General features: G+C 43.1%; 1 protein-coding gene across 1 annotated transcript; it reads left to right on the forward strand.

Annotated features, from left to right (window-relative positions):
- The first annotated feature begins 9,144 nt into the window (after positions 1 to 9,144).
- Positions 9,145 to 10,422, forward strand: NPY1R (neuropeptide Y receptor Y1). The gene is made up of 2 exons (XM_049833899.1): positions 9,145 to 9,843; positions 9,964 to 10,422. The coding sequence occupies exons 1-2, from the start codon at positions 9,145 to 9,147 to the stop codon at positions 10,420 to 10,422; spliced, it is 1,158 nt and encodes a 385-aa protein (XP_049689856.1).
- The last annotated feature ends 7,335 nt before the right edge of the window (positions 10,423 to 17,757 follow it).

Below are 17,757 nucleotides of genomic sequence, written 5' to 3' on the forward strand. Positions count from 1 at the left end.
GTACCTTCGTAGAGGTACGAAGAGCCTACCTCCATGTTGACCTTTCTAAGGCAGGCAGTCAACTACTACAGTTTCCTAAACAGTCACGAGAAATTACATGCTGCTTAGGAAGAGCGGTCAGTAAGACAAGTGTTTCTTGCTCAAAGCAATTTCCTCTAAGAACAAAATATCATACTTGTTTTGTTAGTTGTCTTATTTCAGGAGAGTTCATCAACCAGCAATGTACTGGCAGGTGTGGGTTTGGGGTTTCCCCCCCCCCCCCCCCCGGACCTGTAAATAACACCAGATTTCTCTCAGCTGTATTTGGACAATTGATCCCTGCTACTTGCGCACATCAGAGGCAATTACTATTCAGACCATTCTCATTTTTTCCTTTTCACTGTTTGTGTGCCTCTGTCTTGCCAGTAGTACTACTGAATAATAAAATAGGTGATCTAGAGATAGGAAAAGGTACTGACATTAAAGGTATCTAATGTCAGGACTGACAACAGATAGTAGTACAAGTTCCCTAGAAACCAGCCTCCATAGGGTTGTTGAAACCAGGGAGGAGTCCTCCAGGAAGTAAGAGGTGGTGATGATGAAAGGTGCCTGTTCTGGAGGAGCTGGGGAAGAAAAGTGAGAAGAACATCTCTTCCCAGAGAGAAGGCTGGGATTCCAGAGTCAGAAGGGCACAACAAAAAAAACCAGGAGAGAACTCTGTGGTTATAAGAATACAAATGACTTTTGACATTTTCTTAACACATCCCTGAATGTATCTTTCCTTCAGGAGTCTCATCCCAGTATCTCTGAAAATTTAGCTTCTAAAGGCTAACTAACTGTGGAAGATGTGAAGGCTCCAACTGAAGTTGGTGAGAACTGATGAATTCCACGAAAAAACAAGGTCTAAGTCATGTAATGTCCAAATTCCACAGCATGCAGTCGGTCATCCTGAGTGAAAGCTTGCCGTGAGTCGCAGTCTAATGTTATTGTAAAGTCTGCTACCAACAGAGCACTTATCCATGGGCAAGACAGTCTAAAATGGTAGGACGTAGCTACTACAGAGTTTGAGGCATTTTGTGAGATACACATAAAGCATTTCTGTTGGTTGAAATTATTCACACACATCAACCCAACTGCTCATCCCCCACAAAAATATTATTAAAAAACTATGACAAAATACTATTAAAAATACCACTAATGCCTGGCTCCTGTATGGCCCATCCCTTCCTCACATAAAGCAGCTGGGCATGAAGGCAGCGAGCCTTGGACTACTAAAAAGCTTGCAATGGTTCAGATGTCTTTGCCATGAAAGGCAGGACATCTGACGGTGAGCTAATAAAGGATGAGAATGTAATTGATGCTTTTTGCTGCCTAACTTGTGTCATCACATGTGTTGGCTGCTGTTACTGACTGTTAATGTCCCTTCTGGATGATCATGCTGAAGCACACGGCCTATTTCTGCTTCATCTGAAGCCAGATGAGAGCCTGTGTGTGAGTGTACGTGAGTTTGAACCCCAAATGGACAGAGCAGGGTAGCTGTAGCAGAAAACATGACTTAGTATTTTAGCCAGGTGGACATAATTTAGGTTCTATCTCGAGCAGTCTTTAAGTGATGTTGCATATGATCAGGATAGCTTTACAATAGTTAGCTTGGCTGTATTGTTGAAAATGGAACTGCAGCAGCAAGTCTCTCAGCAGAGATTAATCACATAATTATTCATGCAGCTTCTTTGGGTTTGTGACATTAGCAGTCAAATGAAGTGTTGTTATGTTTGGTGTCAGTTGCAGTCATTGCAGAACAAACATGCTCTTAGCCAAACAGAGAATTTGCTGCTATTCTCATTGTACTCAACAGCAAAATGCCTATTTAGTCTACTGATGACAGACTTTTGCCCCAAAGGAGGGTGAGTTCCCTTATCTGTGAATAGCGTAATGTGAAATGCAAGTATTTCAATGGTACTGATGTTCATTACTAGAAAATGAAAACAATAAAAATAAAGTTAAAAAAACCTTCAGAGCGTGTTTCCATTCATTTCCATAGTGGTGACTTCAGTTTGTTTTATATAGTGTAGAAACAAGTCTCGTGGTATTCTTTCACTCGGCGGATTGTAAGTTTTACAGAGGGATTGCATTGCCTGAACATACGACACTACATTGTAATGAAAGTCACAGTCTCATTTTATGACATCTTTTATTTTCTGTTTTTGAGAGTTGCAGTGAGAGAGTATTTTAATGGGTTGATCTCTTGGCATATTTTTTCCATGCGTTTCTTTAAAACATCTTGTTCCCTTCGCAATGCTTTTGCTTCAAAGAAATTCTGTACTCTTTTACTCAAGCTGTTCTATTTCCTTAGTTGAGATACTTGTGTTCTGTTTATTGTACTTATTCTCTTTTTGCAATGTCATGCCTTCACACAAATAAACATACGCACACAAACAAACACAGTCTTCCAGTCCAGGGTGCCTTTGATGCACTGGAAAAATTTACTCACTGGAAGAGGATAATCTTTAACACAATGGCTATGTTGCTGCTTCAGTGTTCTCATGTCCTGACAGTGGTCATCAATAAAATAAGAGAGACTGAGGAAGCATTTGACGTTTTTGTGAGCTTGGTGCTCCAGCTCGAGACATTCAGCTTGGTGTTGAGACTGGTGATGCACAGAACATCTAGGAACTGCTAAAGCCCGAGTTTCCTACAGAACCTACCTGATGCTATGCGGCTGTTACTGCACAACATGTATTTTATATAGCTATAATGGAAAGAGTTTGCAAAGAGCCTGTCTCTGTTTATTGGAGTCGTTATTTATTAGTGTGTTTTAGTGTGCACATGTATGTGAAATGCTTCAGAGAAGATTGATACACCTCCAGGAGATTCAGTCATCTGAGGTGGGCACACAACTGTCTGGCAGAGAAGGAAGCTTGTAGTGACACTCAGGTTATACACGTATGTATAGAATATATGTTTGAAAGACTTAGTGACTGAGGCAGCCTTTTCCATTGCTCCACGACACTATTTAAAGCCTGACCTTGCATCTGTCTGCAGTGTGAATAACTATGAATATTTGTTGCCATCGCTGTGAGTTGAGGTCACTTAGTGAGATGTAGGTTCTATCTTTAATCTCTTATAGGTAATTATTATATTTCTGTTGTCTAAAAGAAGTATTGTGAGGCTTGCTCCACCTGTGTTTATATGATGTTTGAATATATGATCTTGTATATATTAATGATTAAAACGTGAAGTATTACTAATTGCTTAATTTACTGCTGATCTGGAGAGCCTCATGACTAATGACAAAATGGAGGAAAAGAAGATGATACCTACCTGAAACTTTGGAAATTTCTGTGGCAGAAACAATGGCATTTCTCTATTTGGATTTTGCTAGGACACCAAATTAATGCCTCTGTGGTAGGTTAACCCATTAAAAATAGAGTAGAATGGTGAGAAACAAAGAGAAAACTAACACACACACCCACACACACCCCCCTTCCCAGGCTCAACCTCACTCCTTCCTCCTAAATATTCTACACTCCCACACCCCTGGGCCGCACAGGGGATGGGGAATGGGGGTTGCAGTCAGTTCATCACACCTTGTCTCTGCCGCTCCTTCCTCCCCAAGGGGAGGACTCCTCACACTCTTCCCCTGCTCCAGCTTGGGGTCCCTCCCACAGCAGACAGTCCTTCATGAACTGCTCCAGCGCGAGTCCTTCCCACGGGCTGCAGTTCTTCACAAACTGCCCCAGCGTGGGTCCCTTCCACGGGGTGCAGTCCTTCAGGCACAGACTGCTCCAGCGTGGGTCCCCCACGGGGTCACAAGTCCTGCCAGAAAACCTGCTCCAAAGTGGGCTCCTCTCCACGGGCCACAGCATGGTTATCTGCTCCACCGTGGTCCTGCATGGGCTGCAGGGGGACAGCCTGCCTCACCATGGTCTTCCCCACGGGCTGCAGGGGAATCTCTGCTCCGGTGCCTGGAGCATCTCCTCCCCTTCCTCCGTCACTGACCTGGGTGTCTGCAGGGCTGGTCCTCTCACATTTTTCTCACTCCTCTCTCTCCCAACTGGTATGCAGCACTTTTTACCCTTTCTTAAATAAGTTATCACAGGGGCACCACCAGCATCCCTGATGGGCTCAGCTTTGGCCAGTGGTGGCTCCATTTTGGAGTCGGCTGAATATGGCTCTGTGTCCAACACAGGGGCAGCTCCTGGCATCTTCTCACAGAAGCCACCCCTGCAGCCCCCCTGCTACCAAAACCTTATCATATAAACCCAAGCCTCTTATTCTGAACTGGTCCTAAAAATGTATCTGTGCTCTGGATACCTGTTGGCGGAGTACTACAATTCTGGATCACAGAATGCTTATTTTAATTTTTAAAATAGCCATCTTGCCCATACGGGTAAAAGCATTAGAGGGAAGTAGCGAGATCATCCTGGCATAAAAAAAAGACTCTTTCCCTGCCTAGCAATACATCTATTGTCCTTTAAAATCTCTATATTGGACAATAATTCCCCTTTTTTTGTAATGTGAATGATCATTCCATATCCACAGCAATAAGAGTCCTCAGTTCTACGTGTCCTGGAGTGTCACTGTTTCAGACAGAAATATCCTCTTTATGGGGTCTTCAGCTTAGATCTCTGCCTGAGTGTATCCACTTTTGCTCTGCTTAGGCGGAGACCGATGCATGTTCATGACCCACGTATGACCGAAGTTCTTGAGAGGCATTGTATATAGCTTGTACTTACCTTCTGGCTGCTGCTGTTAAATTGTCAGCAGTGCCCAGGCTACTGATTTACAGCAACCTTGGGACATGCCTGCACTTTCCTTTCTCGCATCAAGGACTGCAGTTACAAAGCAGTTGAGCTGAGCTTCTGGAAATACAGTGTAAACATCAAGCTCAGTGCTGGCTTCTGAAACCTTCCCATGAGGCTCATTCTGCAAAAAATGTTACAATGATTTATTATGTGCAACTAATTTTTTTATCTATAATTAACATGGTTCCTCACTTGAGAATTATTGATGATGTAACAGTGTCACCATACAATAGGAATATGCCCGAAGGTAAGAATGTAAGATCAAGTATCTCCTTACACTTGAAAAATTAATCTGGAGCCTTGGAACAGTTAGTGCACTTCTGTTTTCCAAGAAATCCAAACTCCTAATACAGCCTGCAGGGTTTTTCAGGGCATTTTCGAAGTGCTGCTTAAGTTTATCTGGGTAACTTCTCTCGGACTTCCAAACTCACTGGTTTTTATTCCCATAGAAGTAGATCTTCTGCAGCAGTGCTCTTTGTGAGTGAGAGAGTAAGGCATTTCTGGATCACGAAAAGAACAAATGGAAAATAAATTTTTTTCATTTTGCTTTTTATGAATTTGTTCAGTAAACAGTAAACTTTCCTCCTGTAGCTGGTAGCAGTTTGCAGAGCTACTCATGCCAGCTGCATTAAAAAAAAAAAAAAATAATTCTGGTTGCTGGGATCTGGAGGTTTCAAAATAAGTAGAAGAGCTGGCCAAGGCAACAGCTACCACCTTTCCAGCTCTGTACCTCACTGTGGAGATTTGTTCTTTATTTTCAGGGGTCCATTTTCCTTCCAGCTCCCTGGAATATCTCACTGCTCTGTATGAACCTGCCTTTCTTTTTCCACAGGTCATCCAGGATGGTGAACCACTTGGCTAAATGAATCAGAAAAATACCCACAGGGGCCACAGTGACAGCTGTATTTTCTTGAGGTTTGATTCTTTAGGGACTTAATTTATTTTAAAAATAGTTTCTTATTACTTCTAGCTGAAAAAAATAGCAAACAGCAACTGGACAATTCTTATTAATCCAGTCATCGATTTCATGATAAATACAGACCAGAAGCTGGTTGTACTGGTTTAAAAAGTCAAAGCCGAACTTTGTAACTTGCTCCTTATACTTAAAATCGCCTCCTCGTCCCCTTTCCAATAAAGCTTCTACTTCCATCTTTAGTTTGGCCACAAGATGGCAATAACTTGCAGACAAAACGCTGAAACAGCCAGACAGCGATTTGAAACTGTCTCCCTTCTGAGCTTTTCCCTGCGCTCTCCCCCCTCCTCTTTTGTTTCAATATTTGATTGCATTTATTTCGGAATTACTAGGCAACGCACCCCCAGATGTGTAATTTAAAGGTGGTGTGCTTGCAGTGAGATTTTCAGGACCTGCTCAGCAGAGCACCATCATGTGATGCTGGGATAAGGTGGAGTTCGTCTTTAAGGGGGAGTCTCCAGCCTTCCTCACCAATCTTTAGGATCTCAGCTGGAGGAATACCAGAGGATCCTTCCCCTTCCCTACTCCTTCTTCTCCATCCAGCCTCCTGAGCCGGCCCCCGAGCAGATCGGACGGGCAGAGCAGTTGCAAGGTGAGTTTCCCCCGCCGTTGCTTTCCCATAACTGTGAGTGGTTGCGTGCCGGTTAGGCTGGTGTTTGCTTGCTCTCTTAGGTGCAGATGACAAAATCCCTGGGAGGGGTAGGCTCCAGGCTGGACTTGCAGGTGGCTGGGTGAGCCACCGGCTTGGGCTGACAGCATTGTGGGCTTCCTTTTGAAGAGCTCCGATAGTTTCGCAGTGCATTTCCAGTCACCTCACAGCACATTATTTCACCCTTTCTGTCTGTTGGTGCTAAACTTCTGACCAAAATCCTCCCGGAGAGTTGGAAGGGTACGTGTGGTGGGGGAGACTGTGCAATCACCCAGGGGGGTCTGCAGGGCTGCGGGCTCTCCCCACCCCATGCCAGCACCCAGGATGGGGAGGGATCTCCCTCCTGGTCTGGGAGCTGATGAGGTAGGGGACGGGTAACAGTGCAGCTGTCCAGGAGATGCAGCTTCATCCCCTCCTGACGTCTGGTCCATTTTGGAGAGGTGGGCAGAGAGGAAGGACTCCTTGTCACTTGCCAGCAGTGCTGTGTTTCTGACCTGGTTCCCAGCCGTGCTCTTAGGTTGCATCTCTGCTATGGGGAGAGGCAAGGGAAGCAGCAGCAGTGGCATTTTCTGGTTTTGAGTTTGATATTTAATAAATAAGCGAGAGCAGAGCTTGGCTAAAGGGAAAGAAAAACCAAGAGCCTGAAACCTAGGCCACCTCATTGCTGGGTGCAGTTTGGTCCCAGCTGGTGAGAAGACCGGCCTGGTTCTCTCCTTGCAGGACATGGCTCCTTGCCCACTCTGCTCCTGCCATCGTCCCGTCAAGTCCCAGGGCTGGACTGCCCACCCCGTGCTATATGAGTGACAGTGGAGATCACGATTAAATCCAGACACTGATTTTCGGGCTGGGGTAAGGTCATACTGTTGGAATTGAGGAGTCCTGGCGTCACATCACCCACACGCTTGCCCTTTGGGTAAAGCACCTACTTCTGGCTCTGGCTGAAGAGATGCTTCAAGAGGCCCTGGGGGTGGGAGGTTCTTTATTGGACCCTAAACCACACTTTGTAGACTAGGGAGACCTGATAAATTTAGTTAGCAGAGGCAGCACATCTGAGAGAGAATGCTCAGGCGCATGCCTAGCTAGCTTGAAAATCAGAGTAGCCAAACCTCAGGCAGAGTTGCCTTTTGTCCAGAATCACTGATGTTAATGTTGACAGTAAAATGTCACTCAGAGGCAAGCCACATCGCCTGTCGTGGTTTCACGTAGCCATGTGGTGATTATGAAGAGCCAGCCGAGCCAGCCGAGGTGAGCTCGTGATGCCAGCGAGAAGACACGGCATTGGCACGGTCACGCTTTGGCTGACCCTCAGGAGGAGCTGGAGCTGCAAGCCCAGCCCTCGCACGCTGGCCCTGCCCCAGTGAGGAGGCAGCCCCTGCCCCGGTCCCCAGCACGCGGCTGGTTAAAAGGCTGTCTGCCACCAGCAGCGAAGACGATTCTGCTCCGGAGACTTCGATGGCACCGAGATTTATATCCGGTATCATTTAAGACCAAAAGCTCACCCGTTCAGGGTAACTTTTAATGAAGGACATTTTAGTTGGCAATGTTTTTACAGCTTTTGTGATAAGTGCCATATGGTGCTGGGTTTGAAACCCACTTGTGTGAATTTTAAGTGGCATTACTTTCATTACCATAACCTAAGGTTAAGTGAGCAATAAATTTAGCTCATGGGAGAGTGGGCAGAGAGAAAGTTCCAGATTCGGTGTGGCTGCCACTAATGGCGAGTTGGAGTAAAGGTGTGTCAGGTTAGCTATCTTTTTTTTTTTCCCCCTCCTGTACACATATCCCTGCGTTCCTCTGATATTAAAATCCAAGGCCTTGCAAAGGGGTGGTGATTTAGGCATGCCTATTCGTGTTGCGTGGGTAAAGAAATTTTCTGCAGTGTTTAATTTCTGCTGGTTTTTTGTCTTTCATCTTGTTTTGTTCTTTCTTTGCTGCACAGCCCTGCTAGCTGAGATTAAGGTGTTCAGAGTCCCTGATGTGCCTTTGACTCGGTGCCAGCGCTGCTGTGGGCACTCGGTCGCCCAACATCAAGTGTATGTACTCGGTAAAAAAGAATGCGGCAATTTTCTGAGTTCATTTTTCCGCCCCTCACATACGTCAGATGGGCTTTTTCCCCCTCCTGCGATGGCTGGGTGTAATTCCACGTAGAGCAGCTTGAGAAAGCAGACCTTTGCAGATCAAACTTGCGAGAAGGAGATGTAAAACATCACGTAAAGGCTACAAACTGCTTCTCAGCTCGTTATTTCGCGTAACTCGTGCCGGCGGGAAAGGGCCGGGAAGGGGTGGCGTCCCCCGCCTGCCGCCCCGCGTTTCCACCCTGCCTGCCGCCGTCCTTCCCCCGGACGGCGGCCCCCGCTGCCTCCTCGGACGGGGCGCCGGCCACCGCCGCCCTCCTCCCGCGGGGTTTGCAGGTTTGGCAGTCCCCGGCGGCGGGGAGAGCGGCGGCGGGGGCGGCGGCGGCGGCGGCGCGGAGCCCGGAGCGGCTCGGCTCCCCCGCCGGACCCGGGCGGGCCGCCGCGCCGCGCCGCGCCGCGCCGGGGCGGGGCGGGGGCGTGGGGGCGGCGGGGCCGGCTCGGCGCCCGGGGGTGACCGGCCCTGGCTCTTCCCTTCTCCCCAGGTGGTGCGAGGGAGATGCGGCGCGGAGGAGCGGGCTCGGCCCGGGGTCTCCTGGCGGGCTGATGGGCGCGTTTTGAAGTCCGGGAGCGGTCCGGAGCGTGGTGGAGCGAGTTGGAAGCACCATGAATACTTCGGTTCTCGCCCCCCTGGGAAATATATCCGGTCACCCGAATTTTTCGGAGAAGAGCTCGCAGATCTTGCAGTTTGAGGATGAGGACTGCCGTGTGCCTTTGGCCATGGTCTTCACTCTGGCCTTGGCTTACGGGACTGTGATAATTCTGGGAGTCTCCGGGAATCTGGCCTTGATTGTTATTATTCTGAAACAAAAGGAGATGCGCAATGTTACCAACATCCTCATTGTCAACCTGTCCTTTTCTGATCTTCTAGTGACCATCATGTGTCTTCCCTTTACCTTTGTGTACACTTTAATGGACCACTGGATTTTTGGGGAGGCCATGTGCAAATTGAATCCTTTCGTGCAATGCGCCTCAATCACCGTCTCCGTCTTTTCTTTAGTCCTCATTGCTATCGAACGCCATCAGCTGATCATCAATCCCCGTGGCTGGAGGCCGAACAACAGACATGCCTACATGGGGATTGCTGCCATATGGATTTTAGCCGCAGCTTCCTCTTTGCCTTTCCTGATCTACCACGTCTTAACGGATGAACCCTTCAGAAACATAACATTTGACGAATATAAGGACAAATATGTGTGCTTGGACCTGTTCCCCTTGGACACTGCCAGGCTTTCTTACACCACGACACTTTTGGTGATCCAGTACTTTGGACCGCTTTGCTTTATATTTATTTGCTACTTGAAGGTAAGAGAGAATCCCTTTGCGATACGTACTTCTTTCCATCTGATGTTTGTTTATCCTTGCAGAGGTGATGGTTGTAGGTTAAATTATCCCCCATGTGTCTCTTTGTTGAATTTCCTGCAGATATACATACGATTAAAAAAAAGGAACAACATGATGGACAAGATGAGAGACAGTAAGTACAGATCCTCCGAAACCAAAAGGATCAACATCATGCTGATCTCCATAGTGGTTGCATTTGCAGTTTGCTGGCTGCCTCTCACCATCTTCAATATCGTGTTTGACTGGAATCACGAAATTCTGCCGGTCACTACCTGCAGCCACAACCTGTTGTTCCTGATTTGCCACCTCACTGCCATGATCTCTACCTGCGTGAACCCCATCTTCTACGGGTTTCTCAATAAGAACTTCCAAAGGGACCTGCAGTTTTTATTTCATTTTTGTCATTTCCGCTCCCGTGAGGAGGATTATGAGACTATAGCCATGTCCACCATGCACACAGATGTTTCAAAAACCTCTCTAAAGCAGGCAAGCCCAGTTGCATTTAAAAAAATAAATAGCGATGATGATGACAAAATCTAAAGAAGTAAGAACAGTTCTGCACCAAACTGCTGGAAGTTGTGATCGCAGGTGAAATGTGTCCAAGGACAAGCACAGTTACGTAACAAGTATAAAATGGGTAATGTTTTTCCTCTTTTTCCAAGGAACTTTGATTGTTGTCACTTTGAAATTATACGCTGTGCATTTTTGTCCCTGTTACTGCTTTAATGTTCGCAGCAGTTATATCTCAATCTTATTATAAGACATAGTCGGACCTGCTACTACCTATGGTTTTCGTCAACTGTCTTTTGTTCTGTTTTCTTTGTACACTTATGTGCTTTAGCACAAAGATATATATATTGATTTTTTTCAAAGAAGTAGTTTTCAGGAGTGTCCATCTAAGACCATTAGAAACAATATGAACCACAGGGAGGCTGTCACTACAGAGGACACCCATCCCAGCATAAAATTAGGACATTCTGATTTGAAGAGTTCTTCTTCTTCTTTTTTAATCCAGCTTTTGATCGATGTTAAAATCCTGTAAAATCAGTGAGGGCATGCAGAAAATGATTCTGTGAAACCTGTAGAATTTGTTAAATGGGGACATGCAGTTGTCTCATTCATAGAGGCAATTCAGGCTGTAATCACTTAGGTTCAAAGACAGGATTAAGAGAGAAATTCTGTTCTCATTTACAAGAATAAAACCCTACAGTAATTCCACAGAGCACAATGGGATAACTGTGATGTTTCACCACAGCAAATGAAGGTACAAGTGGGCCTTCAGTCCCAACTGATTTTAATAATACAGGCTTTTTAATTTAAAAAACCCAAACCCCATTTTCATCTGCCATCACTGACAGGAGGTAGTGTTGCTGGGATGAAATGTACTGTCTGTCCTGAACTGTGTAAATTCTCCTTGAGACCTATGTCCAGAATCCAAAGGGAGGTGAGACTCTTCACTGTCTGTACAACATTCAATTCCATCCTTGCAGGTGACAGTGAAAATCAGGTCTGGTATTAAAAAAATAAGCTTTAGCTACCTGAGTCTTTTCATAATAATTAGTGCTGATCTATATAAATTATGTATAGCCTCATAATATTCTGTGTTCAGATACAATGGTATAAGCATGGATCATCTCCAAGACAATGGAGGGTATGGATATAGTTTGGCTGTAATTGTTATGTTTAGCTTCCAAACTCACAGTTTCCACAGTCGGTTGAAGTGCAGAAATATTTGCCAAATATATACAATAGAGCTCTGTGTGTTATTGCTTAAAATATATATACTCTAATTAGACAAAATATACATGACTAGATCTCTAGCTGAGGGAAACCCGCACGGCGACTGCTGTAAATGAAACTACAGCAATATCAGCCAGCTGAGGTTGTGTCATACAGTGTACTCTGCTCTATAATCAATGCCTTTTTGAATAATCAGCTTTTTAAAATCCAGTATAGACCCTACTTTCTTTTAGCAAGGTCGCTTTAAACCATTCTGGCAGAGAAAAGGGTCTTTACAATGGATATAAATGTAAATGTAGCATAAATGGAAATCTGATCTGATATCTTTCTGAGCAAAAAGATCGCAGGATGTGACGGTGAATTTAATATGTCCTAAATTTGACATGGATAAATGCCTAAGAATTGAAAATTTTTCGTTTGCCAGTATTTAAAAGTCAAAAACTGTGCCTTGTGCTGTCTTATAAATAGTGTAGAATATTAAAGTAGCAATGTGTTCTTGTGCATAGTAATTCCACATAGTTCTCTACTGGCAGATAATTTAATGAAAAAGGAGGCTTCTGTGGTTGAGAACAGAGAAGGAAAGTAGAAAATGAATTTTAAGACAGAACTTTCTTTCAGAGCTTTGCCCTTTTGTATTTTATGAGATTTCCCTTTTCTTTGTGGTTCTCTATGGAGCGTGTTGCTAATAACTTGACAAGAGTCTCCTGAAATTATTCCTGTATCACTTTACAATAATTTTCATAGGCTAAGTGTTGTGTATTTTCACAAAGAGATATAATGTAGAAATGCAGCCATGTTTTTCTATTAAGAATCTGACAGTGGGGTTTTCCCACTTGAAAAAAAAATCCAGTGAATTTTATGTTTTTATCCATTTTGGAAAAAAACCCAACAAACAAACCCAAACAAAACCCCAAACTTTCTTGCAATCTAGTGGAAGAAGAAAATGGAATTATTTAAGAAAGTTTCCAGTTAGTTTGCTGGAAATTTTTGATTGCGCCTTTATACAGAGTAGGTGTTGGAGCAACGTTCGAGGAACTTGCTGGTGCACAGAGACCTAAAACTGGCGTGTCCTAAGATTTGGAGGTCTCCAGTGGGATAGCAGCATAATTCCTCCTATGTCAACCATTCTCCTGCTTGAGATACGGTCTCATATCATACAGCCCATCTGATACCATCTCATACTGTCTCCTGAGAATGCGTGTCAGGCGTTTTTTGCCTACCAATGCCTGATAAAAAAGGTGAAGCGTAAGTAGGAGTATTCCTTTGGCTTATCCGTGTTAAGCGCAGGAGCCATTTTTTCCGCTGCACTGCTGTCCTAGGACCAGGCTTCTCTTATATGTTCCCTCACTTCCCTGCAAGAAGCCTTTCTGAGCCTCTGCTAAGGATGCAGGCTAGCACATCATCATAAAAATAGCACAGGGGATGCTGCCTGAAATGAGAGTGGAAATGAACACAGTGTAAAGAATGTTCAGCAGGAAAATCCATCTGGAGAATTTCAGAAGCAAATTCATTGCTCTTCTGAAGAATTTGTTATGAGGACAAAGACAAAAGTCTCTCCGAGGTGCTGACCTGACATCTGCAGGGCGTAGATGACATCTACTGAGAGTAGTATTTTTGTCTTTGGTTTTGTGACTTCACACTGGAGTCCTCAAAAGCCGCTGGAGACTTTCCCCTCCTGACACCTGGCTACAGCACTAATCTTCTTTTTCACTTTCAGAGCTCCAGCATGGCTTCTCATCCTCTATATGCTAAATTTCTTTACAGGGTAAGCTGTCAGGTTTCATGTTTCTCTGTCATTTCTCAGTCATTCTGGTTTGATATGTGTTCCTCCTATGTGCTGTTTCATCAAACTTCCCACACTTCAGCCCATGCTGATTGCTATCTCAAAAGCCTGAAGATCCTTCTTATTCTTTCAGACTGGTAGAAAAGTTTTACTGACAGAAAAATGGAAACAGTGAGGGATCTATAATGTATCTTACTGTTTACATGCAATACATTTCATGTCAAATCTACAGCCTTAAATGACAAATGTAACTATTTAATAGCCTTAAATGACAAATGTAACTATTTAATAAACATTAATATCTCCTTCATTTGTCAGTTATTTTATCATCTTAAACTTCACTTTTATCCACCACAGACATTTAAAGGTTCTGCATAATCTAAATACACCAGCATATTTGTATGTCATCTTAATAAATGCTTCTGTATTACCATACTACTTTTTTCACATATCTCTTGGCTGTGTCATTGTCACTATGTACGGTAATCCACAGCTTTCACATCTTCATTTAAAAAAAGGATAATAATAAAGGAAGCAATTAATTGACAGTAATACCAGCTTTTGGTAGGCTAGGAAAAAGCTAGATATTTAAAAAAAATAAAACCAACCCTGTTTTTTCCACTTCATAAAGGAATCAGATTTAAACCAGGGAAAGAACTAATGTGGCACGACCCCCAGGTCACTTGAGCTGATGCTGACTGCATCTCATCAGTGATGAAGGTGTGAAGGGCTAAGGGTTCATATATTCTGATGCTGCTGTCCTTCAGTGCAGTACAGTACAGTACCAACTATTATTAATGGATCCTAAAAGCAAAATTCTGATACTGATTCATATGCAGACTGTAAATCAGCATATGTTTAAATCCAGGCCTGTTCATCAAATTCTGAATCTTACCTCAGGAAAATGTTCTGAGATCAATGAAACTGGAGAATTTGCTTAAAGTTAATCATTTGCCTAGGCACTATACTGAATAAAAGTGCACTGCTGGCTGGCTGGCAGCTCACACTTTTTCCTAAAAAACAGATTTTTCATTTCAGCTTGTTATAGAAATAAATTAATGGCATATAGTTTTTCTCTGGAATCTTCTCTGGATTTTCTCTGGAGTCCAGTGCCTGACAATGCTTCAACTTAAGGCTTTGCTTCCTAATTTCTCATATCAAAAATTTTACCAAACCATAGAGAACGAAGACAATAAGGACACTTTTTGTCTGTTCTTATTTTTAAAGCATACCTAACAGTAGGAAACATGACTTTGAATAGCACCTCTGTCTGCAACAGATTAAATTCATTCAGCTGTGTAGAAAGGGGGGAGAAATAATAGTTATAACCAAATGATGAGTTTTGTTGACAGCCATTGCTCAACTGAAGGATATACACAACTCCAAGCTCTACCATGTCCTCTTCATTCCTGTGTTCTTTAATATGTGGCATCTGCTTCCCTGAATCATTACTAAATACCCAAGTCATTACTAAGGCTGATGTGAAAGAAAATTCTTTTCTTGTGTCGGTGTTTTGCAGAATTTCAAACGTTTGAGGATTACATGGAAGAAGCAAAAATAGGACCAGCTTTAGCCTCTTACACTTCAATTAACCTGTGGTCAGAAATAAAGTCTATTAAATATTTCTGCCCATGCAAAACAGTGCTAATGGTCTAACTGAAGTTGGTATTTCAAAGATTAAGGAGAACATTCGCAAAGACTAGCTTCAGCTGAAGGGTGGCAGTTTTTCTTGCCTCCTCCAGTGGCAACCTGAGGGCACTCACACCTGCTCTACTCTAGGTGTCACGCATCTACCAAAATGTCTTTCTCTTCATTATTATACAGGCTGCTAAGGGACAGCCAGCTTCCAGGGCCAGCATTAGGCCTAGTGATTACTGCCTCCCTTCCTCCATCTTCCATGGTGCTTCTGCTGTTACTTCATACTTCATACCCTTGGCAGCCGGTTTCTGAGGATGTCAGGGGAATTTGTACTCTGATTTAGTAAAGTGTTCGAGTGTATGGTAAAATTCAACTCTATTCAGGACAGTGCTTTAAATAGTTTCTTCCATTAAAATTATCTTCCAGCAAGTTTCTGGTAAGCAAGTTTATAAAAATTTGCACTCCATACATAATAAAGTACATAATTTACAAAGCCTATGTAGGATTTATGTCCATACAGAACATCCAGCTCATTGCAGCAAAACTGACAGCACGCGCTGTCTTGTGCATTCCAAAGATCTGGGATGATGATCTGGTTATCTGACAAAAATCAGGCTTAGTTGCAAGAAATTTGCACAGATGCAAATGTGTTTGATTGCTGCACAGGAGAGGCTCTGCATGGTGAACTAACTTGCCGCAAATTATGCAAAATTTCAGATAGAGGGGGAAATAAATAGAATTTGAAAAGAATAACAAAGCAGAAGATCTAGATGAAGCCTTGATGCATTCTGTCAGATATACACAAAATGACTCAAAGGGACACTCGGACATTTATTTATCTTTGGGGCCAACAGACTGACATGTAAATATTTTGGGGGGCAAAGTGGTGGTCAAAAAAAGTATGTGTGATAAATGGGTCCTCTCCTCCTGTTTTCAGAAAAGGTATATGGATCTTTATAAATTACTCTGAAAATGTATTTTAAGGTTCTTCACCTTAGATTAATCTAGATCCCTCTTTGATACAAAGGAAACAAAATGTTTTTAGCACAATCAAAATATAACAGCTTTTCATTGCACTCACCCACTGCACATGTGTCCATTTGCTGTCACTTCTGCACAACGTGGAGAATGTTTGTTCATGGCAGGAGGAGTAACCTGATCAACAAAACTCTCCTTGTCTTTCTTGGTTTGTGTTTACACTGATACTGTGCTGCTGTTTTTCACTTTGCAATCTCGCCCCCACCCCCTCAAGCTATGACATTTTTATTATGCTATTTATATTTTTTCTTAATAAAAGCTCTCTGTGAAAAGATGTTCTTGAAAGATCCTATTCAATGTGTGCTTGAACATATGGGTGAAAGGCCATACAGGATTTGTAGAAATGTGACTGGCAATGTGGTGATGTTTCAGAGGGTAGAGAAGTAGAAAATATATTTGTTGCATACTGTTATTCAGTCCTTTTCATTTAAAGCTTTTGTTACAGTTTTAATTCATGTAATCTAAATGTCACCTAAGTCTACGTATCTAGTGTTACCTCTTGGTGACGAGCCTCCAGAGACATCCAGCTAGTAGGAGACATAGGGTAACACAGCTTGTTTCCTTACCTATGGCCCTCATGATTGTCTATAAGGTTCTAACTGTTTTTAATATACTTGAAGATATATATGCAAAAGTGTTCCCTTCTTTCTCTTTAAGACTAGTAAATGTTTTACATTTAGGAGATTTAATAGATAGGACTGGATAATCTTTTCTGATTTTTTTTCCACTATTATTATGACTGTAACATTTGAGGGTCTTCAATTAAGCCTTGATTTATTAACATTTTGGGCACAAGGGTAGTCCCCTGGATGTCTGTCAGCCACTATGTTGATGTGCTTATAATTAGACAGGTGCTAAAGAGCCTTCAAGCCTGACCTAAAACACTGCAAGGTTAATGGAAAGCCTCTCACTGACTTCAGTGAGCTTTGGGTAAGGTACTTGTTTCAAGTGACACTAAGGTGCGATACATGTCTGAATATCTGCTTCCTAGAGAGGGCAGCAGGCCATAAAAAGTGACATTTTTCTATCTGTGTGGACTCAGCAGAGACACAACTCCACAGTTGTCCATATCAGTCTGAGGGACATACCAAAAGGCCATCTTCAGCTGGTACTTACAGTAAAGTTATCCTCTTAGGTTCTTCTGTTAGTTTTACTCCGATGTATTTTCTTGACATAGTTACAAGTCAAATGTGTCTGCCAGGCTGTCTGGCTTACTGACTTAAACCAATTCCCTTCATAGAAAATTGAAGAGGGCACTAGCAATTCTGAATGTAGTTTTGGCTCTTGACAGGCATACATATTTATAGATTTCCACTACTAAAAGTGTGGGCTTTGTTTTTTATTATTATTATTATTATTATTATTATTATTATTATTACTACTGCTGCTTTTTTTCACTTTGTCAAAAAAAAATGATCACTAACAGCTGGACAGCATAGTTAACATTTAAAATTCACTCCAGGCAGTAAGGAATCTCAGCCTGCAGCAAAGGCTGTGGATTTACCTGGTAATGGTGCTCCTACAGCAGGAACATCAGCAATCAGGAATAAAACCACTGCAAATAGTTGCTTACAAAAGGCTATCTTCAGAACTAGGTAGGGGAACCTTTAAGTCAACATATAGAAACTTGAATTCAAATACCAATGTTTTTGTGGTGGAAATTGTGCATTCAGATA

The sequence above is a fragment of the Accipiter gentilis genome, chromosome 3 (assembly GCF_929443795.1).
Source record: "Accipiter gentilis chromosome 3, bAccGen1.1, whole genome shotgun sequence".
In the NCBI taxonomy this organism is placed as follows: domain Eukaryota; kingdom Metazoa; phylum Chordata; class Aves; order Accipitriformes; family Accipitridae; genus Astur; species Astur gentilis.